Genomic DNA, 27,685 nt, shown 5'->3' with positions numbered 1-27,685 from the left:
GGGAAGCCAGTCCCACAGCCAAGGCTGTATCAAGAGCCACCAAGTGAGATGGAGGCCATCACACCCTGACGAGAAAAGCCAACTCCAGAGCAGTCTCTTGTGTGCAAGCCAGAGGTAGGGAAGGAGGTCACCCCTTCCTGGGACTATTTCTCCCCACTCCCCTGGCCCCTCCATGGGGCAGAGCTCAGTCTTACAGAATGTGCTTTCTAGGAGATATTAGCCTGCCTCACTGTGCAGCTGGTCCAGTTGAAACCATCTTCGCTCCTACGAGGCAGAAATGTGCCTGTTTCTCTGCAAATCTGAGTAGCAATCCAGGAGGAGCCTGGACCTGCTCTCCCAGCACCAACCCTGCTCTTGCTGCAGACCCTCAGGGTTCTGCCCACCAGATCTCATGGCGGAGGAGAGGAAAAAGCAAGTAATTTAAAAACCAAACAAAAAACAATGACTGTGAATGCCAACTATAAATAGAGTGTCGAGTCCTCTTGTAAACTTGCAATAGAGCTGAACTAAAAATATCAATACGACAAGACGAAGCAGTGCAGCACTGGTGTTGATAGGAACAGCAATGTCAAGAGTATGAATATAGAAAAGAATAAGACTTTGCTACAGTAATTATCTACCTAACACAGAACAATGTGGAATAAATATAGAAACCTTATTGCCAAAAAAGCTCCTACTCCCACAGCAACATTAAAAGAAATGAAAAAAATAAACCCACAAAATTAAACTACAGAAAGAAAAAAAGACTGTTTGTCTTTTTTCTTAGATATAGTGGCATTTTTCTGGCTTGCCTTTTGTTATACGACACATTTTCTTAAGTGAGAGATCTGTCCAGAATGGATCTAAGGCTGTGCATCTCCCGCATACTTGGTCAAAAGTTCTAGCAGCGCAAATGGGATTATTTGCTCACATAACGCAGTGAGACCCAACAAGAAATTAAGAGACTGAACGAACACTGTAAAGTTCAGGAAAAAAAGAAATAAACCATCACCTCCAGTTCCTGCTTATGCCAGCTGATTGCTGTGTTGTTCGTATGCAATTCTCACCAGAGTCACACCGTAATCTGGAGCAATGTGGGCACCTGCACTCAGAAGCAGGTCACAAATGAGTAAATGCACACAAGTCTGTGCAAACCAGCTGTTTCCCAGTGCCAGATACTCGTTCTGTAACGCAAGCAGCAACCAGAAAGCTCACGAGTGCTTTCAGCGTTGGAATTGGGCAGCACTATCAGATCAAAGCTGGCGTACACGTGGCTGGATTGCCTCCTTGACTAACGCAGCAAGGCAGTTGCCTTGTTTCTGGCAAGCATTCCTTCTGAGGAGCTTTTTAGCAAGCAGACTCAAACTGCAAGGAGTCTTCCTAGCATCCACAAACGCAGCACACCATGCCTGCTACCAAACACAGCAGTCCTGGTCAACACATATTGTGTGGGTTTTGGTGATATAATAAATTCTTCTTTAGAATAAAAAAGTACAGATATAAAATTTGTTTTAACCGCTCATTTAAAAATCATGTTGTTTTAGAATTTTACCAATTATTTGATGATTGCCTACGTATGAATCTCAAAGATCACTGATTATTCTTATAAATGACAAACTAATCAAGTTCAACCTCCTAATTCTTTTCCAATATTTAACACAAGCAAGTTTGACAAGTTGAGAATAAAGGTATATATTCTGAGGGAATTGTGGTGCTTCCTTTGCCAGATGTAGATAATGACTACAGAATTTTGCTACCTTTACACTTGTATTTCATGTCATATAAAAGCCTTGTTCCTCCATTCAATTACTTGATGTCACTCAGCATTTCCATTATTTCTTTTTTTTTTTTTCCTTGGAGAACCAAAACACAACACAACATGAATCCCTTGGTCTGAAAGGCCAGAATATCATAGAGAAAAGTAAGCATCTACTTACGACCAGAGAGAGTTTCTTCCTTGTGTGATGACTCCAGTGAATTTTGTTAGCCTTCGAGCATCTACTTCAATCCACTGATATGGGTCATTTCTTCCTGCACACCAAGCACCATCATAAAAATCATTTTCGTTAACTCCTGCCTGAAAAGAAGGCAAAACTCTCTTCATAAATCATAACCAAGAAACCAAAGGTCTTTCGTGGGAAAAAGAAAAGGAAACATGAAGTCATTATCCATTCCACTTACTCCTTTGGCTCTATTTTAAGACCCATGAGACTGTCATTCTGAACAGCTATATGGAGTGACAAAAACATGTTCTTACTTAAAGCAGGGAAGGAAATTCTGCAAAGTCCCTTTAAAAGCTAAGAACCATTATATATAAACTTAAGTTAGAAAACATAAACAGAGCTTCAGGTCAGTCCACCTGTCTGTGCTGTGGCCTGATGGAGCCTTTATCTAGAACAAATTATCCACATTGTCTTCAGAGTTATGAAGGTCCTAAAAAGCCAGCTCCAACCCGTGTAAATAATGGTCAGTGCTGGAGCAATCTCCTTCCCCCTGGAAGCAGCAAAGGACAGTGCAAGGCATGTGGAAACAGTAATATTAGTTCCACCAATTTTCAGTCCCAGAATTGTTAATTTTCTTCACTAGGGTATCAAAGGTTAAAAATTCAGGAATGCCCAACTGTATTCCAACTTGTGTACCAATCTATATCCCAATTTGTGCTGGCAAAACCGCCACAACCAACCTTCTCCATATTTTCAAAGAAATAGCTATAACGTATTTTGAGTAAGCTGTATTCCAAATACGTCTGAAATAGTATTTAAAGAAACATAGAATCTGAGGTCTTTAGACATTTATCTTATTACTAAAGGCCAGGAAATGTTTGGCACCAAGCTGGCTACTGCCATAGAGAGCACAGCTTTTCCGTATGGTCCTCTGAGGCTACATGTATTTTTATGATATTTCGTCTGTGTTTAATGCAGATTTATGATTGCCATCCACGCAATTCCAAGAATGGATATCCTTGAATATTTCCCAAATGTAAATGAAAAGTCTGGAAAACTTTGTAAGTTTATTTTAGAGACAGTTCTTAAAGCTCTGGTATACAGCTACTGTCTGTTCAGTGGTATATATTCAGTTGCTGTGTGTGTATATACGTAAAACATAAATGAAGTATCCCAGAGCACAACTGTCAATTAAATTTCGTGAATTATCCCTCAGCTTCCCACTGAGCAGTATTAGAAGATATTACAGTCAGTGCTGGGTTACAACGACAGAGATTGACAGTTCTGTTGACCTCCATTTTTACAGACCATCTCTACCAAAATAGGCATTGGGCTGGTCTAAGCCAAAGAGAGGATGCAGTTGTTAATCCCTTTTCCCAATGTGAGTCTGGTGGCACCTGAAGGAAACACTGGAAAACATGGACACAGATTCAATGCCTAAAATGGCTCGTTTTCTCAGGTATTCAAATCTGAGATAGGGCTGCTTAAAAATTACTTTTTTTCCTGCATCTATCAAAATTACATTAAGCCCCCGATTTCTATGTATTAACTCTGATATTTTAAAGGGAAGTTTGTAGAAAAGTCAAAGTACAAGATACAGAGAAAATCCTCTATTAACAATGGAAGATAAATTCTTCAAGAAGAACTGAACAACAGGAAAACATGAGAATATAAACACAATCACTGACCTAAGTTTGAACCTTTTTTCAAGAAAAAGTTTCAATGCATTTCCAAATAAGATGGAATTTAAAGTAGCCTCAGGGTTTAAAACCAATGCTTGCCAGGAAGTGTTAAGATCTACAGAGCACCTTGAACCAGCATCATGCTAATCCCTTTCACACTGATGAAATTCCGCCCATTTCTGCAGACCAAGTACCCCTATCTCTCATTGCTTCATCTGGGATCCTTGGTCCTCGTTCAGGCTGAGGATATTTCCCATTGGTGTGATGCTCATCTGAGTGTGAACCTCTCCTTTATATTACAGTTTGAAGAGCGAAGTAGAAGAGAGAAAGAAGGGCTTATTTGCAAAAACCCCCCTGAATTACATAGTCAAGTCTCCATGGTTTCAACTGGACTGAAATAAAGCTAAGCATATGTTTAAGTTTTATATCAAATATGGAGAGTCTAAAGGACATGCTTACAGATATACGCAGCTTAAAATCCTATGGCCTTAAATAGGGGCAAAGAGAGCATTAAAAAAAGAAACAAAACTGCTGCTACCTCTTCCAAAGCTGCTACTTCTTCCTGCTCTCTTATTTCCTGACATCAACTTCTCCGAAGCTAAAAGAATATTTTTACTAGGTAAAAAGAAGCAGGTATCTGTGTATGACTAGCACAGAGTACTACTTCAAAAAGAAGAGTTTAATCAATGAGAAGCTCTTGTTAGAGATATTTCTGAAGGAAAAGAATCCCAATAAATTTATGTTAAAACTTTTATTTTCAAGCTTCAAGCCTGTATTTCTTTCTTAAGGTGTCTCAAGTTCTGAATCTGCCCGATGGCCACTTCAAAATATTGTTTCGATAAAAAAACCCCACACACCTTACAAACTTAATCAAATACGTAGTAGTTAAAATTGCTATAAAATTTCTTTGGAAAAACTATCATTCCTGAAAGATAAGAACAATTATCGTCAAATATTAGATCAAAGAATACAGATCAAGATACATCTCTGCTGTAAGACGTTTACATGAATTTAAACATTGCATATCGCATTAACAGAGATAATGGATCCAAGTTATGACATGCATAACTTTAAGCTATACATTTTAAACACATTATCTTCGTAAGTAGGAGAGTGAAGGAGCTAATGAAAACTGGAAGTAAGGACTAGGTCTTAAGCAACCCCTTTTTTTCCTTCACCGAATGGCCAAGAATAACTCAAAGTCTAACCCAGCTTACATTTCACTTGCAGCCAAATGCAAAAACATTTCTCAATATTCAGTATCTTATGAAAAACTACCTTTTTGATCTAGGAAAAGGGACTTTTTTTCTGTCACTCCTGAAAAAGTTATCTATGGATGTGAATGTTGAAAATTGTAATTCGAACAAAACAAATCAACTGCTTATTAGGTACCCAGAAGCTACCTTGATGAAGGGAAATCAGAAGGTTACAATTCCTTGACAAATGATATGACTTGTGATTTGAATTCATGTTTCTCTTCTGAATTAGATGTGCAAGACAGAATAAACACTTGCTCACATTACCACTGTTCCAAAAGCCTTATTCTGTACTAAAGGAGAAAAATATTGCTGCCTAAATGTATTCAAATGAGGAAATAAATTTCAGTCTTCTGCCACAAGTCATCTGAAGCGGCAGTAAAAATATATCTAATATCAAACCACTTCTGCTTAAATTCTCTGTTCCCAGCAGGGTGATCACAAACATTATTTTACCATAGGAATTTTGGGAGGAGCAAGGGGGGGGAAAGGCATTACTCATCACAGGTATTTATAGCAGTCACTGCCAGTAGAGAACAGAAGAATTCAAGCGCAGAGGCTGAAAGCAGAGCTTCAATAATTTTTTCTTTTACTTGTGTTTTGGTGATGGAACTTTTCAAAAATAACTAGTGAAACAAATAACTGGGAAAAAAAAAACCCACAAAGCAATACATCCTCCTTATTTGCGTACACATTATTGCATTACTTGGTTAATCTTCAGTGTTGTTTGGATTTCTCCAACCAGGAAAATGAGGAAGGGGAAGTAATGTAATCTGACTAATTACTTCAGGCTTTGACCACTGCTAATTATCGTACAAGCGACAAATAGTAATGACTTTTATCCCTGAAGGCAGAGCGCCTCAATTAATATTATTTTATGCTGTGATTTTGCCTGATATGTTAAATTATGACTGGTTGTGCCACTGCCGCAGTTGCAAGCTAGATCCCTGATATATGGGGCTCTAGTAACATTGCTCCTGCCCTCAGGAGTTCCCAGCTTAATCACCATGTTCGTACAGGACAGGGAGAAAAATCAGGTCCCACAGTGCAAGGTCACAAGAGAAGCAGATCCTAGAAGGTCTTATCCAGTTGTCCTAAGCCTGTCCTTCTTCAGAATAAAGCATATTCCGCCTGATTAATTTCATACGCTTCAAATAACCTAAACAGAAAAAAAAAAACAACCCCTCAGCAGCCTTTGAAAAACCATTATTCTGCAAATTCCCTGTGAATCGAGGTAGTGCCAGTTACCTGGGGTGAGCCCTAAGCTTCTCAGCTGACTTTGCATCAGATGATGAGAATGAGCAGAGAGTGGATCTAGTCCTGTTTCGGGGAGGAACACACAATCGTCACATGAATCCTGTGACAGCTCTGTGGTGACCATGCCACAAGGGCGTCAAGCTGCTCATCACCACACATACAGCATAATGCTCCGGTGGAACATCAGCAGCACATTGGCCTCTCAGAGTCGGACTGACTTGGGCCAAGTGTTTTTCTTCATGCACAGTGCCAAACAGCATGAAAACACAGCTGCTCAAATACCAGTGCCTTTTACCTTTCCCCAGCATGCCTCAGCCTGCTCTTTTGAGCAGCAGACAGAAATCACCAGGGACCTCATTACCCAGCTGACACCTCAGTCCCCTGTAGTACCTGTTCTTGGTTATGAGCATATATCTCTTAAATACTATGGAAATCCAGAAGTCTTGATGCAAAGTCACATTAAGCACTGAAACCCAAATGACAGGGAAGAGACCTACAAATTCTAAGTGGCTTTCAAATATTTTTAAGTGCTGTTAATTTTAAACTAATCCTAAAGGAAACAGTATCTAACGAAAAATAAATGCGAGCCCATACTTTTAACACCGCCAGCTGTAGTGGTAACTGTAAGTGGTCAAGGGGTTTAGGGAATTACTGTATCTATAGTATACAGCCAAACTTTCAGCAAGGGTAAAAGCTTTTCAGTTGAGAAGAGGTGAAGATGTAGTGGAGAAAAAGGGCTTCATTTAAGCAAGAAAAAGAAAGTCACAGAAGTCACTTTGCCGTAAGCCAGGTGGTGTTGGGTTGTTTGTGTATGACCCTCCCACAGTCCTGGTATCAGGTAAGTCCCTATACCAGAAAAGAGTAAAACCAGCTTTTATATAATAAGGAGAATCAATCCATGCAGAATTCGCACAGCTCAGGAAAACAAACCCACAAAAACCTGTATCAAGCAGAAGCGTGACAACGTGAAGCCTTTGTTCAAAGGGAAAAAAAAGGCACCATCATTTGAATGCAGAAGAGTAAAAACCCGGTTTGCACAAGACAGAAGGTCCTTTCACCCCAGGCTCCGTGGGGCACTTCAGGGAGAGCCCAACAGCCTCCACGCTGCAGAGGTGAGGAGCTTATTCCCACAATAAACGCAAAAGAAACAGCTGCCACAGAACTGGCAGAAGCATTACTGTCGTAACTGGTAGGGCCCAGGCATGGTTGCTACCCAGCAGATGAAGGTGGGATGGGAGAAGTGCAGGCTCTGAGGTCCTAGGAGACAGGACACCAAAAGGAACACTCGTGGTCTAACCCAAGCCCCAGGAGCTTTCAGGGAAGGGAGAGCAGAGTGGCACCTCGCTTCTGCTTGCTTCCCAGCAAAAGGCTGTCCCTTTGGCTGCTGCTGGAGGCTCTGGGCTGTATTTAGAGGAAACATCATCCATAGGTAAGACTTACACTTCTCTATTCATTTTAATGCAGTGTTAGTGGTGATGACTGGACACTGGACTAGATGGACTCCTGGTCATTCAATGACCAGAATGGTCATTCTTGTGTTTAAATAAATCAGAATTTAACACCAGCATGAAAAATGAGGACCCACAACCAACAGAGAATTCAGAGGTTTGCATCACAGTCTTCGGTCTTATGCCACTATATAAACAAAACATTAAACGTTTCTATAGAAGCCACCTGAATACCACCTGCACACCATTTTTGGGTTCATGAAGGGTTTTTTCCTAGCAGAGAACATGAAGCAAAGAAGCAAACTACCCCACTCAGCTCTCAGAAAAAATGAAATATGAAGGCTGCAGCTGAGACCCCACATTGCACCCAACCTGCTGCACCTGCACACTGGCTTGGAAAGGAAGAGCCAGTTCCCACCTCTCTGCTGGTCTCCTACCATTCACCTCCAGCTGGGTCTGTTGTTCATGTGGCTGCATACCAAAGGGGTTTACTGAGCTTTCTGACCAGCATTAATTCATTAAAACAAATAAGTGGGAAGAGGACAGTTTTTTTCCCCTGTGAAGAAGCTCACAGAGATGTTTGTGCAGAGACTCTAGAAGAAGCTGAAGCAAAGGGGGGGCAGTTGCATGGTTGGGTTTTAACCAAGAGTAGTCCCTCCTTCCAGCAGCTGCCCACCATTACACTGCAGTGGGCACCATGTGAAATTGCACTGCTGATTAGAGCTCACCCTTCCTAGTCCCAGTCTTGGTTGATTAACTAGCAAATCCCTTCAGGTGGAGAAAAAAAAAAAATAATGGAGGGTCTAATAATAAAAGGGAACTAATAAATTAAATAAACTTTAGATATTTTTCACTGTTGGTTTGGTGCTAGTACCCTGTTTTTGCCTCTGAGTTTTAAATTTACTTTATTAAGCAAATGTAACATTTTTACACTGGAAAAGATCGTAATCCAGAAAACAGTGCTAATGAAGTGGAAAACAGAAACACGAGAAATGGGAAAATAGGATTTGGTCCTGCAAAGCACCTAAACAAACCTTCGATATTAAATAAAAGAAGCTAAACAGGATTGTATGTTAGTGACTTCTGAATTGAAGCATTTTTTTGGTAGAATAGTCGTTGCCTCTGAAAAACAGCCTTAGGGCAAGCGCTTCACTTGAAACCACACTTTCAATTAACTGTTGTCATTAACTACAGACAAACAACAAAAAAAAGCAACTCGCTGCGTGAGCTTCCTTCCAGGCTGATTGTTAAAGGAGCTGGGACCATGTCCTGCAGCTGGGAAGAGAGCAGTTCTGGGCTGCCTCCTCCTTTGCTTGCTCATAGAGGTCTTTGGATTCGAATCCTCAGCACACTAAGTTTGGATTATTTTCTTACTAAGCCCCATGAATCTAAAGGTTATCCATCACCCTTATTCACTTCTATAATTCCAGTGTTTCCCCTTCATTTGAATTACATGAGCTGACAAAGTAGTCAGAACCGATAACCATCCATTGGTTCTCTTTATACAACAGTACAACCTTAAGCTATTCTCCCACTTAGGAGAAAAATGGATGTTACCTGAATATTAAGCCTTCCTCTGTGGGCCCCAAGGCCATACCGCTTTGCTGTAGAGGCATGGAGCTGGAAGTCAGTAATTTTTAATGTCTCTAGACCAAGTGGAGGACAATCTATAAAACAAAAGATTGATTAAAATTCAATTAAAAAATAATAATAAAAAAAAAGAAGCGCCACACAAAACAAACAAGTGTTCAAAGTTTCTGAATTTCAATTGTGCCAAACTGGCTGGGGTCCTCAGCTGGTATAAATGAGCACAGCACCGCTGAAGTCAATGAGAAATGGCAGCTCTCACAAAATCAATGAAGCAATGCTGATTTACACCAGCTGAGGATCTGGCTTTTTGAGGGTCTTAAATAGTTCTTATTGCTTGCTATAGGCTTCAGTTTTCCGTGGATATGCATAGTATTTCCTGTCAAGTGCTTTTCAGTACAAAATGCCAGTAAAATGGCCTTTTATTTGTCTCTCTTTTTGGCATTTTCTTTTTCATCTCTTGTTTTGATTCTTTTTTTTTTTTTTCCCCTGTACTCATTCCAAGCTACTGTATGAAGTTATGTTTCTAATTAAGATCTGTTCTGGAAACTTCAATCACAGTCCCTCACGTTGCACAATAGCATCTGTTACAGAGGTCTGGGAGGCCGGAGAGCAGAGTTTTGCAGAAGTAATGACTAAGCACAAAGAGGGCAATTTTGAAACAAGGGACCGTCTCTCTAAGCTCCAAATTGTGCAAAGCCTTGAAGAAAGAAAAGCAGATGCCACTACTTTAGCAGCAACGCAGCAAACTGGAGCCTGGAACTCTGGCTTTGGAAGATAAGATGTTGGAAAGAAACTAATTCGTGATTATCAGAAACACATTCTGCTCTAAAATGACCCCCGCTACCACAGTGTTTAAGTCCCTTACGATGCTTAGCACATTTATCTTCAAAACACCATGGCGAGGTGGGGAAGACCGACTTTCAGTGTTTCATAGGAGGTGAACAAAAGCACAGAGAGACACTGTGGGAGCAGCTTAATTGTACAACAGAGCACAATTTCAAGACCCTGAAGCCAGCGCCGGCTGGAATTGGAAAGTCTGTGTGGGGCAGAGGTGGAAAGTAGTGTCATACTTATTACTTAGATCAGGTACTTGTCAGGTTAGACCAGGTTTTGCACTGCTGTGGCCTTTATCACTTCTGGGTTTGGAGAGAGGCCAGATTCTTTTTCTGCAGTCAAGTGTAACTTGCACAACAGGCTGTGACAGAGCCAGGACCTGAGCACCAGCCATGGAGCCCAGGCCACATTTCCAATCCCCAGGATACCCCTCCAGTCCCGAAACCACCCCTTCTCACCGCCTGCCTGAGCAGCTGGGATTGAGATCTCACTTGTCCCGCAGTTGCTGGAGATTTGTCAAAGAGCTTACTCCCATAGTCTATACCTGCATTCCACTTACATATATATTTTTAACCATTTACCAAAATGTCATGAGGGTATGTACCTGAGAATAATCTCATCTTGGTCATGTCTATCTTTCAGGTGTAGTTTTTCATTACTATGCACAAACTGGCAAAACCTACGAGATATCCCATGCTCCTCCTTAGCTCATAACAACCTAAAATCCATCAGGAGAAACATTACATGCTGTCAGTTCACACTAGTATTTCTTTGTTCATCCTTGGGAAAGTTCTCACACAAATCCAGGGCCAAATGTCTCCATCAGAGGCAATAAAGACAAATGCTAAATATTAATGTATCTTTTAAAGTACTAACAGTGATCTCAGTCTTACACGAGACAAAATGTAGACAGTTCCTCATTTCAAAGAGCTTTCAATCTAATTATCCAAAACATAGAAGAGACAGGATGTATAAGGAAAGCCAGAGGAAGGAATAGCTCAGAGGATTTTTGTTTCATTTGCTGATTGTTTTAATTGCATTTCCTTATAAAGTGTTTCATCTTTCATCGTACTCTGACTGGAAGAAGTCTCAGGCTCTGGCATTTCTCTACTGTGAGTAAATTATATAGCTGGGAACTGCCTGCCTTTCTAACAAGTTCAGTCCTCAAGACAGGTTTGGAAATCAATCTCATGGTATAATCCTGCAAATGCTTCTGCACTTTGTTGTATTTTGCTCTGTGAAGAGGCTTGCTGTTCCCAGGCATTAAAAGCTACCCAGAAGTACCTGTGACAGGTCTGAGCTGAAAATAAAAGCAAGCCGTTTTCTACAACCTCAGTTAGTAAGTTATGTCTTAATTCAATGTTTATACCACCCCCAACAAGGCTAAGGTGTAATCTACAGGTACTGCTAGGAGTTAATAAAAAAAGCAGAAAATTTCCCACAAAGTGAACAGCCAGCTCCATCAGCAATGGATCCGCTGAAGCTCGATCTCTTCCAGACTGCGTTTCACAGCCCATTCTCCACTACCAAACAGGAGCAAGGATTTATGGAGCTGCTCGGGGGGAGGCAGCACATCGCTGCTCTGTGGGACGCGCAGCCACGCGACCCGCAGGCCCTCTCCTCACCATTGCTGTCTTCTGTGCAGAAGTCTATTTTCATGAAACCTGTAGGAAATGCAGTATTTTTGGGCCTGGCAGCTGCCTGTCAGATCTGGCTGAAGTTACCTGGAGTGACATACACCTGCCAGTCTATGTTTGAGAAGTGGGTTTGGTTTTATGCAGCCTGGACTGTTATTAATTTACTATAAAACTGCAAGATTCTTGAGTTGCCTGTGGATTTCAGGGAGGGTTTCTTAGACTGCAAGATGGGTATTTACAGGCTGAAAAAATTGCCTGCATATATTTGTGTGTATTATCTCTGTTTCTACAGAAACTGAAGCCTAATAAGGCTCAAAGATGTTCAGATAGATCTCAGTCAAACATGCCTGACTGCTCTTTATTTTTCAAGGATGAATTATTTGTATTGTCTGTGTACGCATCAGATTAACAGGCCAATATTATGAAATGCTCAATTTAACAGGAGTTTTCAATGAAAGAAAGATTAGGCTCTAAGAGCGGGCAGGAGCTCTCTACGATACGCAGTATAGATATCCTTGATGGAAACTGTGCAATACGTTGTTAACAATACGCCGTCCTTTCTCAATGTGCTCAAGACTCACTTTATTTCAAGTGGAATCATAAGGATCTTTACCATCAATCCAACAGTATCCAGGAACTTATTTTTTACTGTTATTTATACAAATTAGTAGAACACCTAACTTGCTTTCTCTGTAAGAGAACTAGATTTAAGCTGTGACTTCACTAACTTGCCAAATCACATAAAGATTTTTTTACTTTTAACTTGGTAAGAAGAATCAAGTATTTTGCTGCAATACTTGACTGAAAATGAATGAAAAGCATTCTTTTCACAGTTGGCCACTCTTTCTCCAGTGATCATGCCAAACCAGGAACTGAGCAGCAGGATTCTCCATAAAAGACCATTGACCTTTAGATGCTTCCATCTGTGCAGCTCAGCACAGGGACGATATTCTTGGAGTCATCAAGCCTATTGTTTGCAGTAGCTTTGATGTATGGATTTTGTGCTGTTTTCCACAGGAGAAGACCTTTGATTTTACTTTTAAATGAAAGTATGCCTTCTATTTATGGTCATAATATTTGACTATTAAGACTGTAAGAATATTAATTTTTCCACATGCATATGAATTCCAGCATCAACAAAAGGATGAAAAGAGGAGCGTTTTAGACCAAAACATCAATTTGTAATGTACAGAAACGATGGGAGCAAATATTTCATTAGGGCCTCATCGGATTGACTCCAAGTTACTCATTATAATACAACACAATCCACCCAAAGTTGCCATTCCACTACTGAAAAACCAAAATAATCCTGAGTCATACTGTGAATTCAATTTTAGATAAATTATTTTGTTGGGGTGTGTGTCCCCTGCTTCTTAAAGCTACTAGAGATAACCAGGACAACCTGTTTTTGAAAAATATACAGGAAAAGAAACCGATTTATGGCATTCATAAAGACTGTACTTTTAAAAGTATTACTTTAATACATTTTATTTCACTTTAAGAAATCTTCGATGTAACAATGAAAACTGCCATGCTTTCAATTGGGCTGTCTTAATGATTTTGTATTCTCCATGCTAGTTTGAAAAACACTTGCAGAAGCTACAGAAATTGGGTAGCATGAAAAAATGGAGCAGTTCATACCTTATAGATTCGGCTGGAAATGACCTAGTTATTTGGCCATTTCTTTAACTAGTTGAAAAAGTAATCATTACAAAATACGTGAAATTCACATATGGCTTTGAAAGGCATTTAAATCCACATACTACGTACTTCACAACTTACTAACAAAATGCAGCTAGAGCATTTATGTTTTAGAGCAGAGGAAAAGGAAGCCTTAAGCTTGCAGGTGTAGGGAAGTGGCTGAGTTACGGACGTTTTTCTCTTCCTGGCCCATATCCACCCATGATTTCATTTGTGATTTGCAACCATGAATAGGTATCCACCTTAGAATAAGCCTTTAATAAGATGTCTGGATCAAATTAATTAATTCCAAGACCTAAAAAGAGACAGTGCCTGGATTCAGACTTAATAACATTGCATGTTGAGCAGTGTTTTTGTGATGTTTCCATTTCGAAATAGCTTTCCTATTAGCTCTGTTGAATGGCTGTGTCTCAGGGTCCATTATTTTCAATTATGCTTCTACTAACCAGACAGATGACTGTCTCCCAGCGAAGGGCAGCAAGGCGTTTCTGATACTTTGGCACTGTCAGCAGTCACCGGTCCCTTGAAGCCAGGAGGGGGAAACACTGGAGAATTTCTTCAGTCACAGCCTCACCTCTTGAAATCCAAATTTACCAGCTATAATTTAGGGTTTGCCTACACTGCGAGCACTACCAGAAGGAGCTACTAAGCTCCCTTCCCAAGCCAGCATCAACTCAACTTGCACTCTCAGCATGGCTCTGTGCAAGGATATTAGCCCAGGTTTGAAAGCAGTTTCAGCCTCGTGTTGGCTGTGCCCTGCTGATGTTGCACCTTCCACTGAAACGCTGGTCAAAAAGCCCACCTTCTGCAGAGCCAGCTTGGTTGTCTTTACACCTGCAGTACAATTACAGCTGCTCTGCTGCAACATTAGCTGTTCTTAATGGTAAAACTGTATTAGCAGGCATTCTTAGAAACATATTTATTCTGTAAGCAGAAGATATATGTATGAGCCAGGCAAGGAAAACACTTCTGTTCATCTTTATTGACTAAATTATTCATTTATTTTACTTTTTCTGGTCTAAATAAAGATCGCCAGATAAGCACAGATTGTCTTTATAGCTCTTGTATCTAATAAGGATGCATTTAGGAAATCATTCTGTACTGTTCTTTAGGAGGCACAGCAGACACAGGATTTTTTTTTTAAAGAATATTTTCCATCCATTTAGGAATATGTTCAGTTTTTCAAATGGAAAGGAAAAAAAAAGAAGCATCATGTTTCCTCTTCACTTACATTTTTAAGAGCCATACTTATAATCCTTCTCAATTCCCGCAAGTCTGGGCTTGTTTAACTCCCATGCAGAGCGATACTCAGATCTAGAAATGGAGAACTATCAGCCTTGTGCAGCCTGACAGTCTCCTTGACATTTGGAGGCAGAATGCACTGTGACTGTGTATTTTTTATGATTCCAAATGTGTTTAAGGTCCAGGAGCTTTGCCATTTTTAAACAGGTAAGAATCCCCTTGCGCTTCAAAACATTTGTTTGGAGAGAAAGGATGTTACATTACAGAGACACAGAAGTTCAGAGGAAACAAGAGGAGGTCAAGGCAGCGCTGGAGGTGAGTTAGCACAGAATTTTCTCTATGCAAAGAATGGTTTTACTGCCAGGATTTTTTGTTGTTGCTGTTGATAGCTTTACATTCGGGGCTTAAGCTTGCGTGGCCAAGGCCAACAGAAGAACATCACTATGATGTACGTGAAGACCTCATCACCGTTCCAGTGTAGTTGATCTCTTTAAGTCACGCATTTTCCTTCAAAACATGCACTGCCAGTATGATTTTCAGTAACAAGGCACATCCCAAGTTATCACTGCATTCAGCAGCAACAATGGACACTGAAGTATCTTTAAAAATTATGCTGGTCAGTTTAGAGGGTCGAAACCACATTGCACATCTTGGCCTTAATGTGGCCAGAGTTTGCCCAAGCCAGGGGATGACAGCGACCAGCTAGCATCTGCAGCAACAGAAACAATCTGCCTCTGTTGGAAGGGAAGCAGGTATGGTGCCAGCATGACATGCTCTAGGATGTTACTTCTATTTCTAGTAACAACCTATCACTGTAATTAATATGAGTTTCTTCTTTCTGTAAACCCGTCTGCCTATCAGACTTGGCTATAGACTCGTCCCGTCTCTGGAGACCTTGTTCTTTGGGAACTCAACACATATCTTGCCAGCACAGTATCACCAAGTATCTCATGGAAATATCCCATGTAATAAGACAGATTTAGTTTTTGGTTTTGACTCCCTGTTTCTTGTTCTGGGCCATCCCAGGGTAGATGCAGAATTTAGGCCTTGTTTAAGCAAAACACTTGAACATATATTTAGTGAGGAAGGTGCAAATCTGTGAAGCTATAATATGGGTAAATTAAGCAGGCAATTAAGCTTATATTTTGGGGGATGGAGAGTTTAATGCTTATTTTACTAACCATACTATTCTTAGATCTTTATGGTCTTCGACAAAAATTCTTAATGAGGTCAATATAATAAATTTTGCCCTAAGAGCTAACTTTAGAGCTTTTCCTACGAAAACTGTGGCTGATAATTCATCTTCCAACAGCAGAAAATTTTAATGGGAACTCCGGCAGTCTAATTCCTATGTCTCAAGTAATACCTAGGTCACAGGTATGCAAATTTTTTTAACATTGTTATGCACCTGAAAGGTGAAATAACAGTAAAAGCACATTTCTGCTAACCTGCTACTTGGTGAAAATACCTTTTAATTGCTTTTCTGTGATGGACAGCCTTTGTGGGGACTGAATTAAACAGAACAAGGTTTTCAGTTTTCTAAATAATTTCTTATATTTACAGTCTTAGGACAGTTGTGGGGGGAATGTGGTCTAGCTAATTTTACTGTTTTGACGATGTGATCGTGGAAGTGTGAAATTTCCACAGATGTTCATGAATCACACTCTATACTTGGTATGGCCCAGCTCTGGAAACGGGTCCATGGAGTTCAGTTTGAGCAGTTTTCTGACTTTGTTCACATCCAAAGTGTTGCCAGCAACACCTATTAGTCTCTTTTCTGGCCTGAATTCAGGCCACCAGCCCCCGCAGTACAGCAGATGAAGGCTCTTCAGGCACACATCATTCGTTTTCATTTGCTATTTCTTATAAACCCATTCCCACGGCACTAAAAGAATAAAGCAAACAATGTGCACTTACAAGAAATCCCCCATATAGAAGTTAAAATACTGAATTATAGTCCCAGATCAGAGATCAAATAAAGCATTAAATAGATGCTAAAATTTTCTTTCCTAAGACAACATTAATTGTTCTCTAATGTTGCATCAAAGCTGTATATTTACCTAGGACAAGCAACAAATACTGCACAGGGGTCCTTCTCTCAGAAGGAAAGGGCAATATTTATCTCACAACACTGCAACATACGCTTATCCTTATGGTTGCTCTTGAAGATTAAAAAAACCCAAAACCCACAAACACTTTTGGTTAGAAGCCACAAACCCCAAGTCTGTTAGAGGTCTGACCCAAAAACCCCAAGTCTGTTAGAGGTCTGACCCAAAGCCTCTTTAACTGAGGAGCATTTTCATGGGCTCTACGTGAGCGTAAACCCTGAGTGAGGCTCCCACAAATGTTACCCATCTGATATCTCAGAGCTGCTTTTGATGATCAGATACGACCCTTCTCTGCAACCATCTTCTCCAGGGCCTGCCTCTGGGCCAAGGAGTGATGTTTCAGCAGCCTCTTAGCCTGTGGTGCTTTTTAAACCTTGAGCTTGCTCACTAGGCATGGCTTTGTTTTCCAGGTAAACACCCTCATTTCCCTGCTAGGAGTCTCACCAGAAGATTTGCTGCAATGGGTTTCATGTGTGCCACGCTAGCCATGCCTCAAAACCTGACCCAGCTCTTTAGGAGAGGAGGTAATTACAGAGAGGTTGCAAACAGCTCCTGCCTGACGGCACTATGCCAGGTCTAGACAGGGAAGGTGTTCACTGGAGAGAGAGGCAGCAGACAAGTGTTAAAACCCTGAGACAGTTTCAAGGCCACCAAAGATGTGTCCTCACCATATCTGATACCAGTGACACCCAGAGCCCTCCCGTGTGAGGACGCCGAACACTTCCATGCTTTCTTTACACCACCTAAAGGCTGTGCATCAGCTGGCAGGATTGGGAACAACGGTTACTTGAAGCGTTGCAGGCTACAGGCTCCATGTAAGGATAAATGTGTCTCTTCTTCTTCCAAGGTTGTGTGAAAGTTCACCAATTAAAGGCAAATAAAGAATAAATTAAGAATTATCTTAATCCTTTAGGTCAGGTCTGACCTGAAACCAAACATTTCTGAGATTCAGAAAGTATGCTTTTTTTTTTCCTTTCATTACTTTTCACATTTTTGCTCCCTTGCAAGCCCAGGTTGTGGCTGGTTCTAGATGAAACAAAAGAGCACATTTAGCAGGAAGAGCTGCTATTAATCCTGGCACAGCTGGAAGCAAGAATTTCCGGAAAGCCTGGAAGTTTTCTGGCCAAGCTTTCAGCCTCAAGAGACTCATCTAAACTCCAGATGATACCGTACACATTCCCTGGGCTGCCTACCTCTGCCATCGTACAGCCTGCCTAGGGGACGGTTTGATTTATGACATGGACAATGCAGGAACCTGATTCCACATGCACAAAGTCAGCATGCTTGGGCACCAGAAGCATTTCCCATTTTTCCTCCTGTCTCTGTTTCTTGCTCCCTGTGGTCCTTCTGCTCAGGGGGAAGAAGCAACCATACCCATACATGCCTGCAGGCCAGTTGGAGAGGTGGGTAGGTATGGAAACACTGTCCGTAGTTCTTGAGGGTCTCAAACTGGCTTCATCTCTCTTTCCCCACATCTCTTTAGGAGAAGAGAAAGACAGAGGAAAGGGAGGTGCAGGCAGGCACCCCAGAGTTTCTCCCTCACTGCCCACGGGAACACCACCTTGCTGACCTGACTTGGGAAAGGCTGAGGGTGGGAATCATATTGCGAACCTGGTCAGGGCGTCCAGACCGTTAACAAAAGGAACGTACAAGGACAAGCTGCATTCAGTGAGGACCATCAGCATACGGAGGCATATGGTCTGTCGGCATAAAGCCCCAGGAAAGGTTCCCAGATGCTCGTGATAGAAGTTACCCTCTCATTTGTATCCAAACCTGACAAGTCTTCCACTTTCTCTACAAAAGAATATGTGTTTTAGTTGCTTCAAAAAAAGATGTATTATTACCTTTAATGGTAAAAAAAATTACAGCCTGAAAAATATGATATAAATTCTTAACTTTTTATCATGAGCTTTGACTAAGGCTGAATTCTGTGCTGTTAATTTTAAAATGTCTCCTCTGATGTTTTACTGAACAGGATGAAGACCTTCTCTAATTCCAGCTAAAGCCACAAAACTGAGTACAGCCACCAAAAATGAGAACCATCCTTTTCTTTCAGAGCCAAACAAATAGACTTAGCCAAACAACGGAGGAAAAAACTGAGACAGACCACTCACACAATGGCTGGGTATAGGACTAAAATTACCATTAAAAATGAATATCTGTCCAATGTCTTCATGCCAGAAATAGCTTAAAATATCAGATCACTGAGGTATACTGCAAGACCAAAGATTCTACAGTAAGAACATTAATTGCAGCCATTAAAAATAAACATTGAAACTTGGAATACCATTAACAAGTACAAAATCAAGACAGAAAACAGCTACTATCTTAAGATACAACCCTGGCTTAATAAATAGCCATCTTAGAAGTGCTTGAGTTTAACCACTTTAACAATTCCATTTCAGTATATTTTACCCAAAATAGTACAACTGCATAAAACCAGTTGCATGAATATAAAACTGGCTTATGGTGCAATTATTTTCCTCCCCCCTCTACAAAAGCTGTAGTAGCAACTTTATTCAGAAGTAAATATATCCATAGTTAGGTATAGCACATTCACTATGCTGTTGTACAGAGTGGCAGCATAATCAGGAAATTCCTTAAACATAAATAACCTGGAAAATATCCATACCTTCGGGCTCTGGAAATATACATCTACCAAGCATTCTGCCAGCTTTAAGGATTTTGGAACAGAGCCATGCTTCTGGGGCACAACAGGGATCCCAGGGGGCACAAGGGAAGTATCCAAGTGGGAGGACATAGGGAAGGGGCTGTACGTGCTCCAGCATGAGGATCAGAATCGCACACCTGGGGCTGTAGCAGACCTAGTGGTGAAATACACGTCAACAGCTTCAGCAGTTCTCTAAAAATACCTAATTTCACTCAAATAGGTGTCACGACTATGGTATCACCCGGTTTTCACCCTCTCACTCTCCCTAGCACATGCATGAAGCCCACACACACAGAGCAGGAAAATCTTGAGAGATTGTAAAGGAGGTCTCATTAGTAGTGACGAGCCATTAAATTTTATTGCCACCACTATGGTTACCTCCACTCCCAAGTACTACATTTACACTTGAGAAAGACTGAAATCAGCCACTTCCTGGTCAGTGCTACTTAATGTTATTCATCTTTTATGAAGTTAATAGACCAAACTATATTTCTTTTACTTTTCTATAAGACGGAAAACATGCTGAAAATGATACTAAAACGGATGCATTTGCTCCCTTTGATGATGCAATCCAAAACTTAATGCCAGTAAATCAAGGATGAAGATAGAATCATTTTGCTATTCAGTTTTAGTTTTCATAGTAGGCTGTTTTCTACCAGTTTGTCTTCGCTCTTGATGGGAGCCAGCAAACTTCAGAGCCAGCATGACGAAGTGGTGTGAGCTATGCCTTTAGGCAGCAGACAGTCATTAGTCAGCTGTGAGCTGAAATGTCATCTTTCATTTTTTCACGATTAAAACTAAAAATACGCATTTACCAACAGAATGTAGACCAGCAGTGGCCTGTATCTGCAGTGAGACCTAGGTGGGTAGCACAGGATCGTCTTTCTGAGCATCGTTCTTCCTCTGCTGGTTTGTGAAAAGCTAATCCTTGTCCATTTTAAATCTTCACAAAGAATATGCTGCTAATCAGAAGTGACATTAAAATTGGCCTTCTATACGTGTAGACAAACACACAGTTACAATCACACCCCTACGCACGATCAAGAAGACCCTCAAAAGCAAGCTGACCACTTCAGCAGAGATAGCCAAGCCAACCATCATACCCCAGCACCTAACTGTGCTTATACCCCTTGCAATTAATATTTCTCCTCCTCTAGCAGCAGTAATTGTGCTGCCCACTACGAGGAAGCATCACTGAGGGGCTGGGAGCGACTGCTCAAGCCTCAGAGCTGATTTGTGAGTTGTCACAAATAAATAAATAAGTCGTCTCAGTTGCTGCCTAGCTCTCCTCCAGGTTGCACATCTGGGCTAAATACTCGACCTATATAGAGAGCCTGTGACAGGAAATACCTAAAATCGATCCAACTTGCTTTTAAAACCCTTCATGAAGTGTAATTCTGAGCTTTACGGAGACCTGGTGTGTCTGCTCTAGCAGTGAGCTTAAACATTTATATGTGTTTTTTTTTCTAACACATCTTCTGTTATTATTTCATATGAAATAATAATAAGAATGAATAAAAACAAACACTTCTCATAAAGCATAGAAGTCACTGTAGTGCCTGGAGCTGTTGCTCAGTGATTTCAGAAGTTTTGTGGTTACAATTAACCTGAAGTCAAACTTTGTGCTCCTTCCCAAACCTGAAAAAGGAATCAGTTTGTACTTTCTAGAGCACAGTAAAAGAAAAAATAAGTTTAGTTGGCTTGTTCGGTTTTCACTTCACTATTCTTTTTGATGGACTCTTTTTTAATTGCATGGTTGATTCAAGCGCAGCTCTAAAACAGTACTAAAAAGTCAGAAGTGGCTAATACACTCAAAGTCCCAAACAGTGGAAAACTGTTTAAGTAAGGCGATAAAAAGTTGGCAAAGTGCACACAGAAAATAGCCAGAGGTTCTCTGTATATACCCAGAAGTCCTGAAAAGCAAAAGATTTAGGAACCCATATAACAGAGCTTTCTACTTTCCTTTAAAGCACCCTATGTCCAAGCTGTTGCACCCTTGAGAAACACCCTGAAAGCAGAGTATTTAAGAGTTCCAAGCAACAGGAAGTAAAACTTTAAGAAACAATTAAATCTCTAAGATTTGAGAAAATTAAATCCAGGCCTGGATTGAAATGTGACTAGCCTCATTTTAAAAAATAAAATAAAGGATGCAAGGAGGGGTGCAGGAGGGTTTGCTTCCCCTGGGAACAGTTCTATGACTGGCTTTTGGGCTCACTGTGGGGACACAAACCCCGGGGCAGCACAGGAAAACGCAACATTAATGAAGAAATCTGAGGACAGAGTCCAGCTTGCAAAGGCAATTAATTATTCCTTAAAATAGTTTCTCAGAAAGGCATGATTTTGAAGGAGCTCAGGAAAGGCCACGCACGCTCTGCAGTCAGGCTTTCCCTTTCCCACGTTGAACCAGCTGTGCTTCCCATGCGCTTTTGCTCATCTTCCTGAAGGACTTCAGCTTCCAGATGACTTTTTACCTTTCTCATGCCTGCTGTGAAGGTGGTGCTTTGCATGTACAATAATCCCTCCATTTCACTTCTTCCTCTCTACCTGCCCTCAAACTAGTCATTGAAGAGTCAATTTAGGGAACTGAAGAAAAAAAAAAATTAAAAAGAAATGCCTCAAGCACACACAAAAAAATAATTAAAAAAAAAATGCCTCAAGCCCAGGCAAGTACCAGAGTTCTGTGGTTTTAAAAGCTCAATTAATTATCTTTTAAATTTTTAGCACTCAGCATTTTCACAAGCCTCTGAGCTTGTTGCCTGCAGAAAGAGAAACGCTAAAAATACCATGAGAAAGACAAGGCTCTCGATATTTCTGAACAGATCAGAGGGAAGAGCTGGAGGTTCAGCAGGGAAGCTGTTACGAAGCTCTGGCTCCATGCTACAGAGTGAAGGAGCTGAAACAGTTCAAGCAAGGTTCAGACAAATATCTCAGAGGGCGGGCACCTCTCCAACCCAAATGACAGAGTGATCAGAGGTCCTGCCTCCCTATTCCAGCTTCCTACGGTCTTGCAGCTTTATGCAGCCCGCAAAAGATTCCCAAAATTCATTCTGTCTAAACAACTATTCTGCTTTGTTTAACAATTCAGCCCTGGTCCAGCAAAGGCTCATAATCACAGGCTAAACATTTAGCACGTAGGAGGCTTCCTCGATTCAAAGCTAAGTGTGTCAGATGTTTCAAATGATATGAAATGTGAGTTGTTAGTGAGTTTAAATCCACATGCATGCATGTCTGCTTGCTCAAGGCTGGAAGCCCAAAGGTCCAAACTGAGGACAATGTGTTTACCAACCTGTGGACCCAACAAGGACTGCTCAGAGAAGCATTCAAATAAATCCTAATTCGTTCTACTTGCCCAGTGAGGTTTGACATCCTCTCCCTGGAGAAAAGTCTCATGCTAGCCATAACCCATGTTGTCACCCAGAGAGTCCTGGTCTCCACTGCAAAACATGAATGTGCTAATGTGAAAAGTGCAGGCTGTGATTTGGGACTTCTCATTAACTCCACGGCTGGCTTGGAAAGCCCGTCCTCCTTCCCACCCACAGGAGCTGGAAGTATTTACTAAGCGTAGGTATTCTGCACTTGAAAAGCTGTAAAACAGAGAAAGCTTCGAGGTAAGCTTCCCTGGGCATAACCCACCCCCATTTTTCAACTTGGTAACTGGGAAGAAAAAAACCTGATTCAGAATTAATGAACAGAAATATGGGACAGTTTTGCAGAGGAGTAGTTCTGTGCTATTTTCCCTCCACTTTTTCAAAGAGCTCTGTGGCTTTTTAGCTGCATAACTCCATACTAGCATTTTTTTACCATATTTTGAAAAGCTTCCTCTTCTATTCCTCTTGTAAGAGTGTGGAGGCTCTATAGGTATGATTGCCATTTCACTAGCATTCATGCATCAAAAACCCAAGCACATATTTTCTGTTTGCATATTAGCAATGTCAAACAATTCAGATGTGTCTGCAATATTTTGTATTCCACTTGCCACTAGCCTTCATCATGATTTGGACTGTTTAGAAAGTAGACCTACAAGACATTCCCCCCCCTTCCTCTTCTTTTAATAGTTTAAAATAACACTGAATGTTTTCAGCTGCTGGTCGAGATCTCTGCTCGTTGTTTACTGTCGACTTGAACTATTGTTTGCAAACAGACATCACTCTTTTTTTGGTAGAAGTGTTTTCAGATCCTAAGCAACAAGCAGTAGTTTTGCAGAAAGAATGGATCACGAGTAAACTACTCCTCATACATTCTTCTCTTTTTAAATAAATAATTCAGTCATTCAGGCAGAAGATAGATGTTTTACCTTGTGATTTCAGTGACCAGGTACCTCAACCCTCTTTCCTCCTGGGCTGCAAGTTTAACAACTGAGTAATTTATCAATTTTCTTCTCTGAGCTTCAGGCATCCCACCCATCTCTGGGCCTCTGCAATACTTGGGTTCAAAAGCATTTTCAAAGGTCTTTGGAAGAAGACTTACAGCTTTCTGCCTCTATGTATGATCCCCCAAACATCTGTTCCAATACAAGATGGAAATAAGATTTTTTGGGACCTGTTTTTTGTCACTTACATGTATCTAATGGCAGGCCTAATGCAAAGGAACTGGACCAGAAGTGAGACATTCATATGAGGAGCCTGCAAGAGTTTTGGACTGCAGTCCTCTGCTGGGATCCGAAAGCATCCAAAGGAGCCTGAGGAAAAAAATACCTGCCAAAGGGACTGTAAGATATTTTTCTCTGTCTTAGCTGGGGCGTGTACTGGACCTTGGCTGTGATTGTCCCCAGCTACTCCTCTTCTCCTCAGCCCTCACCAGCAGCATAAGAGCTATTGCCTCACCTCAGGGAAAGCCTCCTGCTCTAGGGACATGCATTGAAGTCTAGGACATGGCCTCCTGCTGTTGGGTCACCTGCATCCAGGAGCAGATCTGAGTCCAGATTTACCATGGGAAACTCCAGCCTTCCCTCCAGCCATGTATATGAGCCATATATAACCAAGACATACTTTTGGCAGAGTTCTTGATGGAATTTTTGCTTGGAATTTAGAGTGTGTAACGAAAGTACAGTTTAAATACTCTGTGGGATAAAACTGGGTCTATCCTTTAGTGTACGGTATTTACCATCCAGCTTGTGATGGCAAATATAGTTCTAACTGTTTCTGAAATGTTTTCTGTAACTTGTCAGTACATAAGCAATTAAGGGGAAAAAGAGAAAAATAATTCTGTCAAAGGCTGAAGTTTTAAGTTCTACTTTTAGGCAATCACATTTGAAAGGCTGTTTGGCTGAAATTGAAGTTTCTGTTCTAAATCGGTGAAAAATCTTTGGGAGGGTTGAAATCTTATCCCAGCCTCAGACATCCTCTGTCATGTGTACGGGGCAAACTCATTCCACTATTAAAAATTATCTTGGGGAAAGAAAGAGTGTGTTAAAGGCAAATCTGACATAATGGGTGGTTGTAATGGTGGTGGTAGGGAGTGCTTACATCCAGATTTGAGATCAGCTCTTCTAAGACACTTTGAACTTTTCCCTTCATTTGACAGATGTTTTAGGAGGACCCTGAAAGCAGAGAGGAGCCATAAACCTGTCACCATAAAACACTGTATGTCTGAAGAGGAGAACATAAAAATACTCTAATTTCTGGGAAAGAATGAGAAAGATGGTTTTCAGTTGCTCCCGTTGCAAACAACACCGTCTCCCAGCACACCACAATGATTAATGCACTTGGGTGGTTTACAGTAAATCTTGGATGTGTTAGAAGAAGGGGATACTTGGCCTTGCTCTGTGCTCTCTTGTCAAACATAACTCCCCTTGAAATGGGTGACTGTTTTGCTTTCTAAAGTTCATACAAGGAAACAGGCAAAAGGCAAATCTGGGGACAAAGGACACCGCAGACCTCCTGAACAGGTGAACACTGCAACTAGTGTAGTGTCTAATTCTGGATGGTGAAGATCTGTCTGCCATGCACTAGAGTTCAAAACCGAGCATTTGTCCATCCTTGTCTCCTGAACGGATCAGTATATCCAACATAGAAAGCTCTGGGAGAAACACAACCACCAGACAAGGCAATGGAATGCCTTGTTACTGAAATGCCAGCATATTACAAGTCATTCATTATTTGAATTCATTCCTGGTTTTTAATGTTATTCTCTGCTCAGTGAGCTGGCTTCCCCAGAAGGGAAGTATTTTATGCCCAAAAGAGGCCTTAGATATCTATCAACCTTCTCACCAGACTATCCTTTGCAATTTAAGATAAATGGTTCCCTTTATCTGAATTCAAAAGATTACCCAGAAGGCTAAAGCACACTCATGGCTGTCGTGAATGCACGTCTCCCAGGGAAAGCTGCTGAACCTCAAGCTACTGAAGCACACAAGTGCTGTCGGCCCACGCTGCAGGAGATACTCCTCTTTTCATAAAGCTCAGAAGGAGATAAATCCCCATTGGAGAACAAAGATGAACATGATTCTCCAGCCTAAGGGCTAGGGGATGAGAAATCCTGCCCTGACGATTATTTTGGAATTTTGGAATTTGTATTAGCTCTCAATGAATGAAATAGAGAAGTATCAACCACAGCTTCCATCACCATCACCAAATTGGTCACTACCTGTGGCTATATTTCTAAGGACGGGAGCTTCTCTCTCAGATTGCAATCTGTTGTTGAGCAGAAGACCATACCTCTTTCAAAACTCCCGTATTTTTAGATGTTTATAACCATAAAAATGGATATCATCCTTTAATATCAACTTCATGAAGATCTAAGTTACGTTGTTAGTTGAGCGTTGTTAGGCAAACTTGGAATCATGTTGATTATAGGAGAGCAACACTATTACCAGGCACATATCTCACATAACTCACAAGAAGCCCAAGGCTGATGTATAGTCATACAGGAAATCTGTCAGGCAATTCATTAAAAAAAAAAAAAAACAAACAAAAAAAAACAAACAAAAAAATCGCAAAAAACCCAGATCTATAGATCTGTAAGTGATTAACAAAAAAAAAAAAAAAAAATTCCATTAATCATTTTCACTATTTACTTTGAAAATAGTGTTTTCTATGTCAGTAGCTAGAAACTACAGAGTAGATACACTGTGTAGCAAAAAAGAAGTAAAAATACATACAAGCTGCCAGTGCATGAACTATATCCAAGTTCTGTATACAACAACTTTTATTACATTACTTATTTGGACTGTTGGATTCAGCAGAACTTTTGCAAATACAGCATCTTGCTAATGCTTGTGTGAAAGCAGGAGCAGAACTATATTATTTACTATTATTTACAGACCTGTATATTTAAAAAATTCCCATACTGTAAATAACCACAAGTAAACAGAAGATTAATCCTCTCTCTGGGTGCTTTCACTACTAAATCAGATACTCAACTTCACTGATGAGCAATAACCACTGGAAGTCACTATGCTTCCCCGAAGCTTGCCAGCTTTTTTGTGATTTCCTGCAATATCAAAGCCGAGCGGACACGCTACGACACAGCCCCACACAGACCATGCAGTGCAGGTCAGGGGCTTACTGGTGCTGGAATAGGAAATCATTCACTCTTCCTAATCCAAGAGTAAAATGCATTTCTCCAGCTCTGACATAGTAGTAGTATCTCATAGAACTTTTTACAAGACATTCTTGTAAAATATACTTTACAGTGTATTGGGTCTGATTCCCATTTATTAGGCAGCTCCTTTAAACAACCCTCCAGAATCAGGAAGTCACTTTAAAGCCTCTTTTTTTCTTTTTTTTTTTTGAGAAAAAATATGTAGATCACTGTGTAAATAAGTAATGAACCTCTTACCTTTCCTTGTCTCCATTTAACTTACAGAAACAGGGTACGAATTCTTACTTGCCAATGACAGTATGTTACCCACCAGAAGGGAAGTATTTTATGTCCAAAAGAGGCCTTAGATATCTATTAACCGTCCCACCAGACTATCCTTTGTAATTTAGGTCAAACAGGGCTAGAGAGATTAACAGCATACCCCAGTACTCTAAAGATGCTATAAATGATCCACACATGCATCCTCTGATGTCTTCATGGGTTCTCTGACTCTCAGAGTCACCATCTGGCATCTCTTCATTCCCCTTCTTGTTTTTCTCACCTTTTTTTGTTGCCATTTTTAGCTATGGGTGGAAAAGAGAAACAGTTTTCCTTTTACACCTGTCAAATCGATTTAGCACTGCCTGGTGACTGCATGAAGAATAAAACACCTTGCTCCTCTCTGATGGTGCTCTATCCCTTCCAGCACGCAGCACACACCCAGAGTACCCTGTTCTTCCCCACACTGAGATGATAAAACCACAGGGGAACGGAGTCATAAATGTTTCTTCTGCTGTGTTACAAGGAAATTAGCAA

The 27,685-nt window shown here is 40.8% G+C and overlaps 1 protein-coding gene across 1 annotated transcript in view; it reads right to left on the bottom strand.

Annotated features, from left to right (window-relative positions):
- The window catches only part of CPXM2 (carboxypeptidase X, M14 family member 2), a 76,431-nt gene that overhangs the window by 41,275 nt on the left and 7,471 nt on the right, over window positions 1–27,685 (bottom strand). The window contains exons 2-3 of the mRNA XM_086466511.1: window positions 9,123–9,232; window positions 1,917–2,056 (exon numbers count right to left, since the gene is read on the bottom strand). Coding sequence (XP_086322637.1) covers window positions 1,917–2,056; window positions 9,123–9,232 — 250 coding nt within the window. The remainder of the gene's footprint in view (window positions 1–1,916; window positions 2,057–9,122; window positions 9,233–27,685) is intronic.

Source organism: Leptosomus discolor, chromosome 6 (assembly GCF_034619465.1).
Source record: "Leptosomus discolor isolate bLepDis1 chromosome 6, bLepDis1.hap2, whole genome shotgun sequence".
Taxonomy (NCBI): Eukaryota; Metazoa; Chordata; class Aves; order Leptosomiformes; family Leptosomidae; genus Leptosomus; species Leptosomus discolor.
The sequence above is the reverse complement of the archived record's forward strand: the minus strand, read 5'-3'. Positions and strand labels throughout refer to the sequence as shown.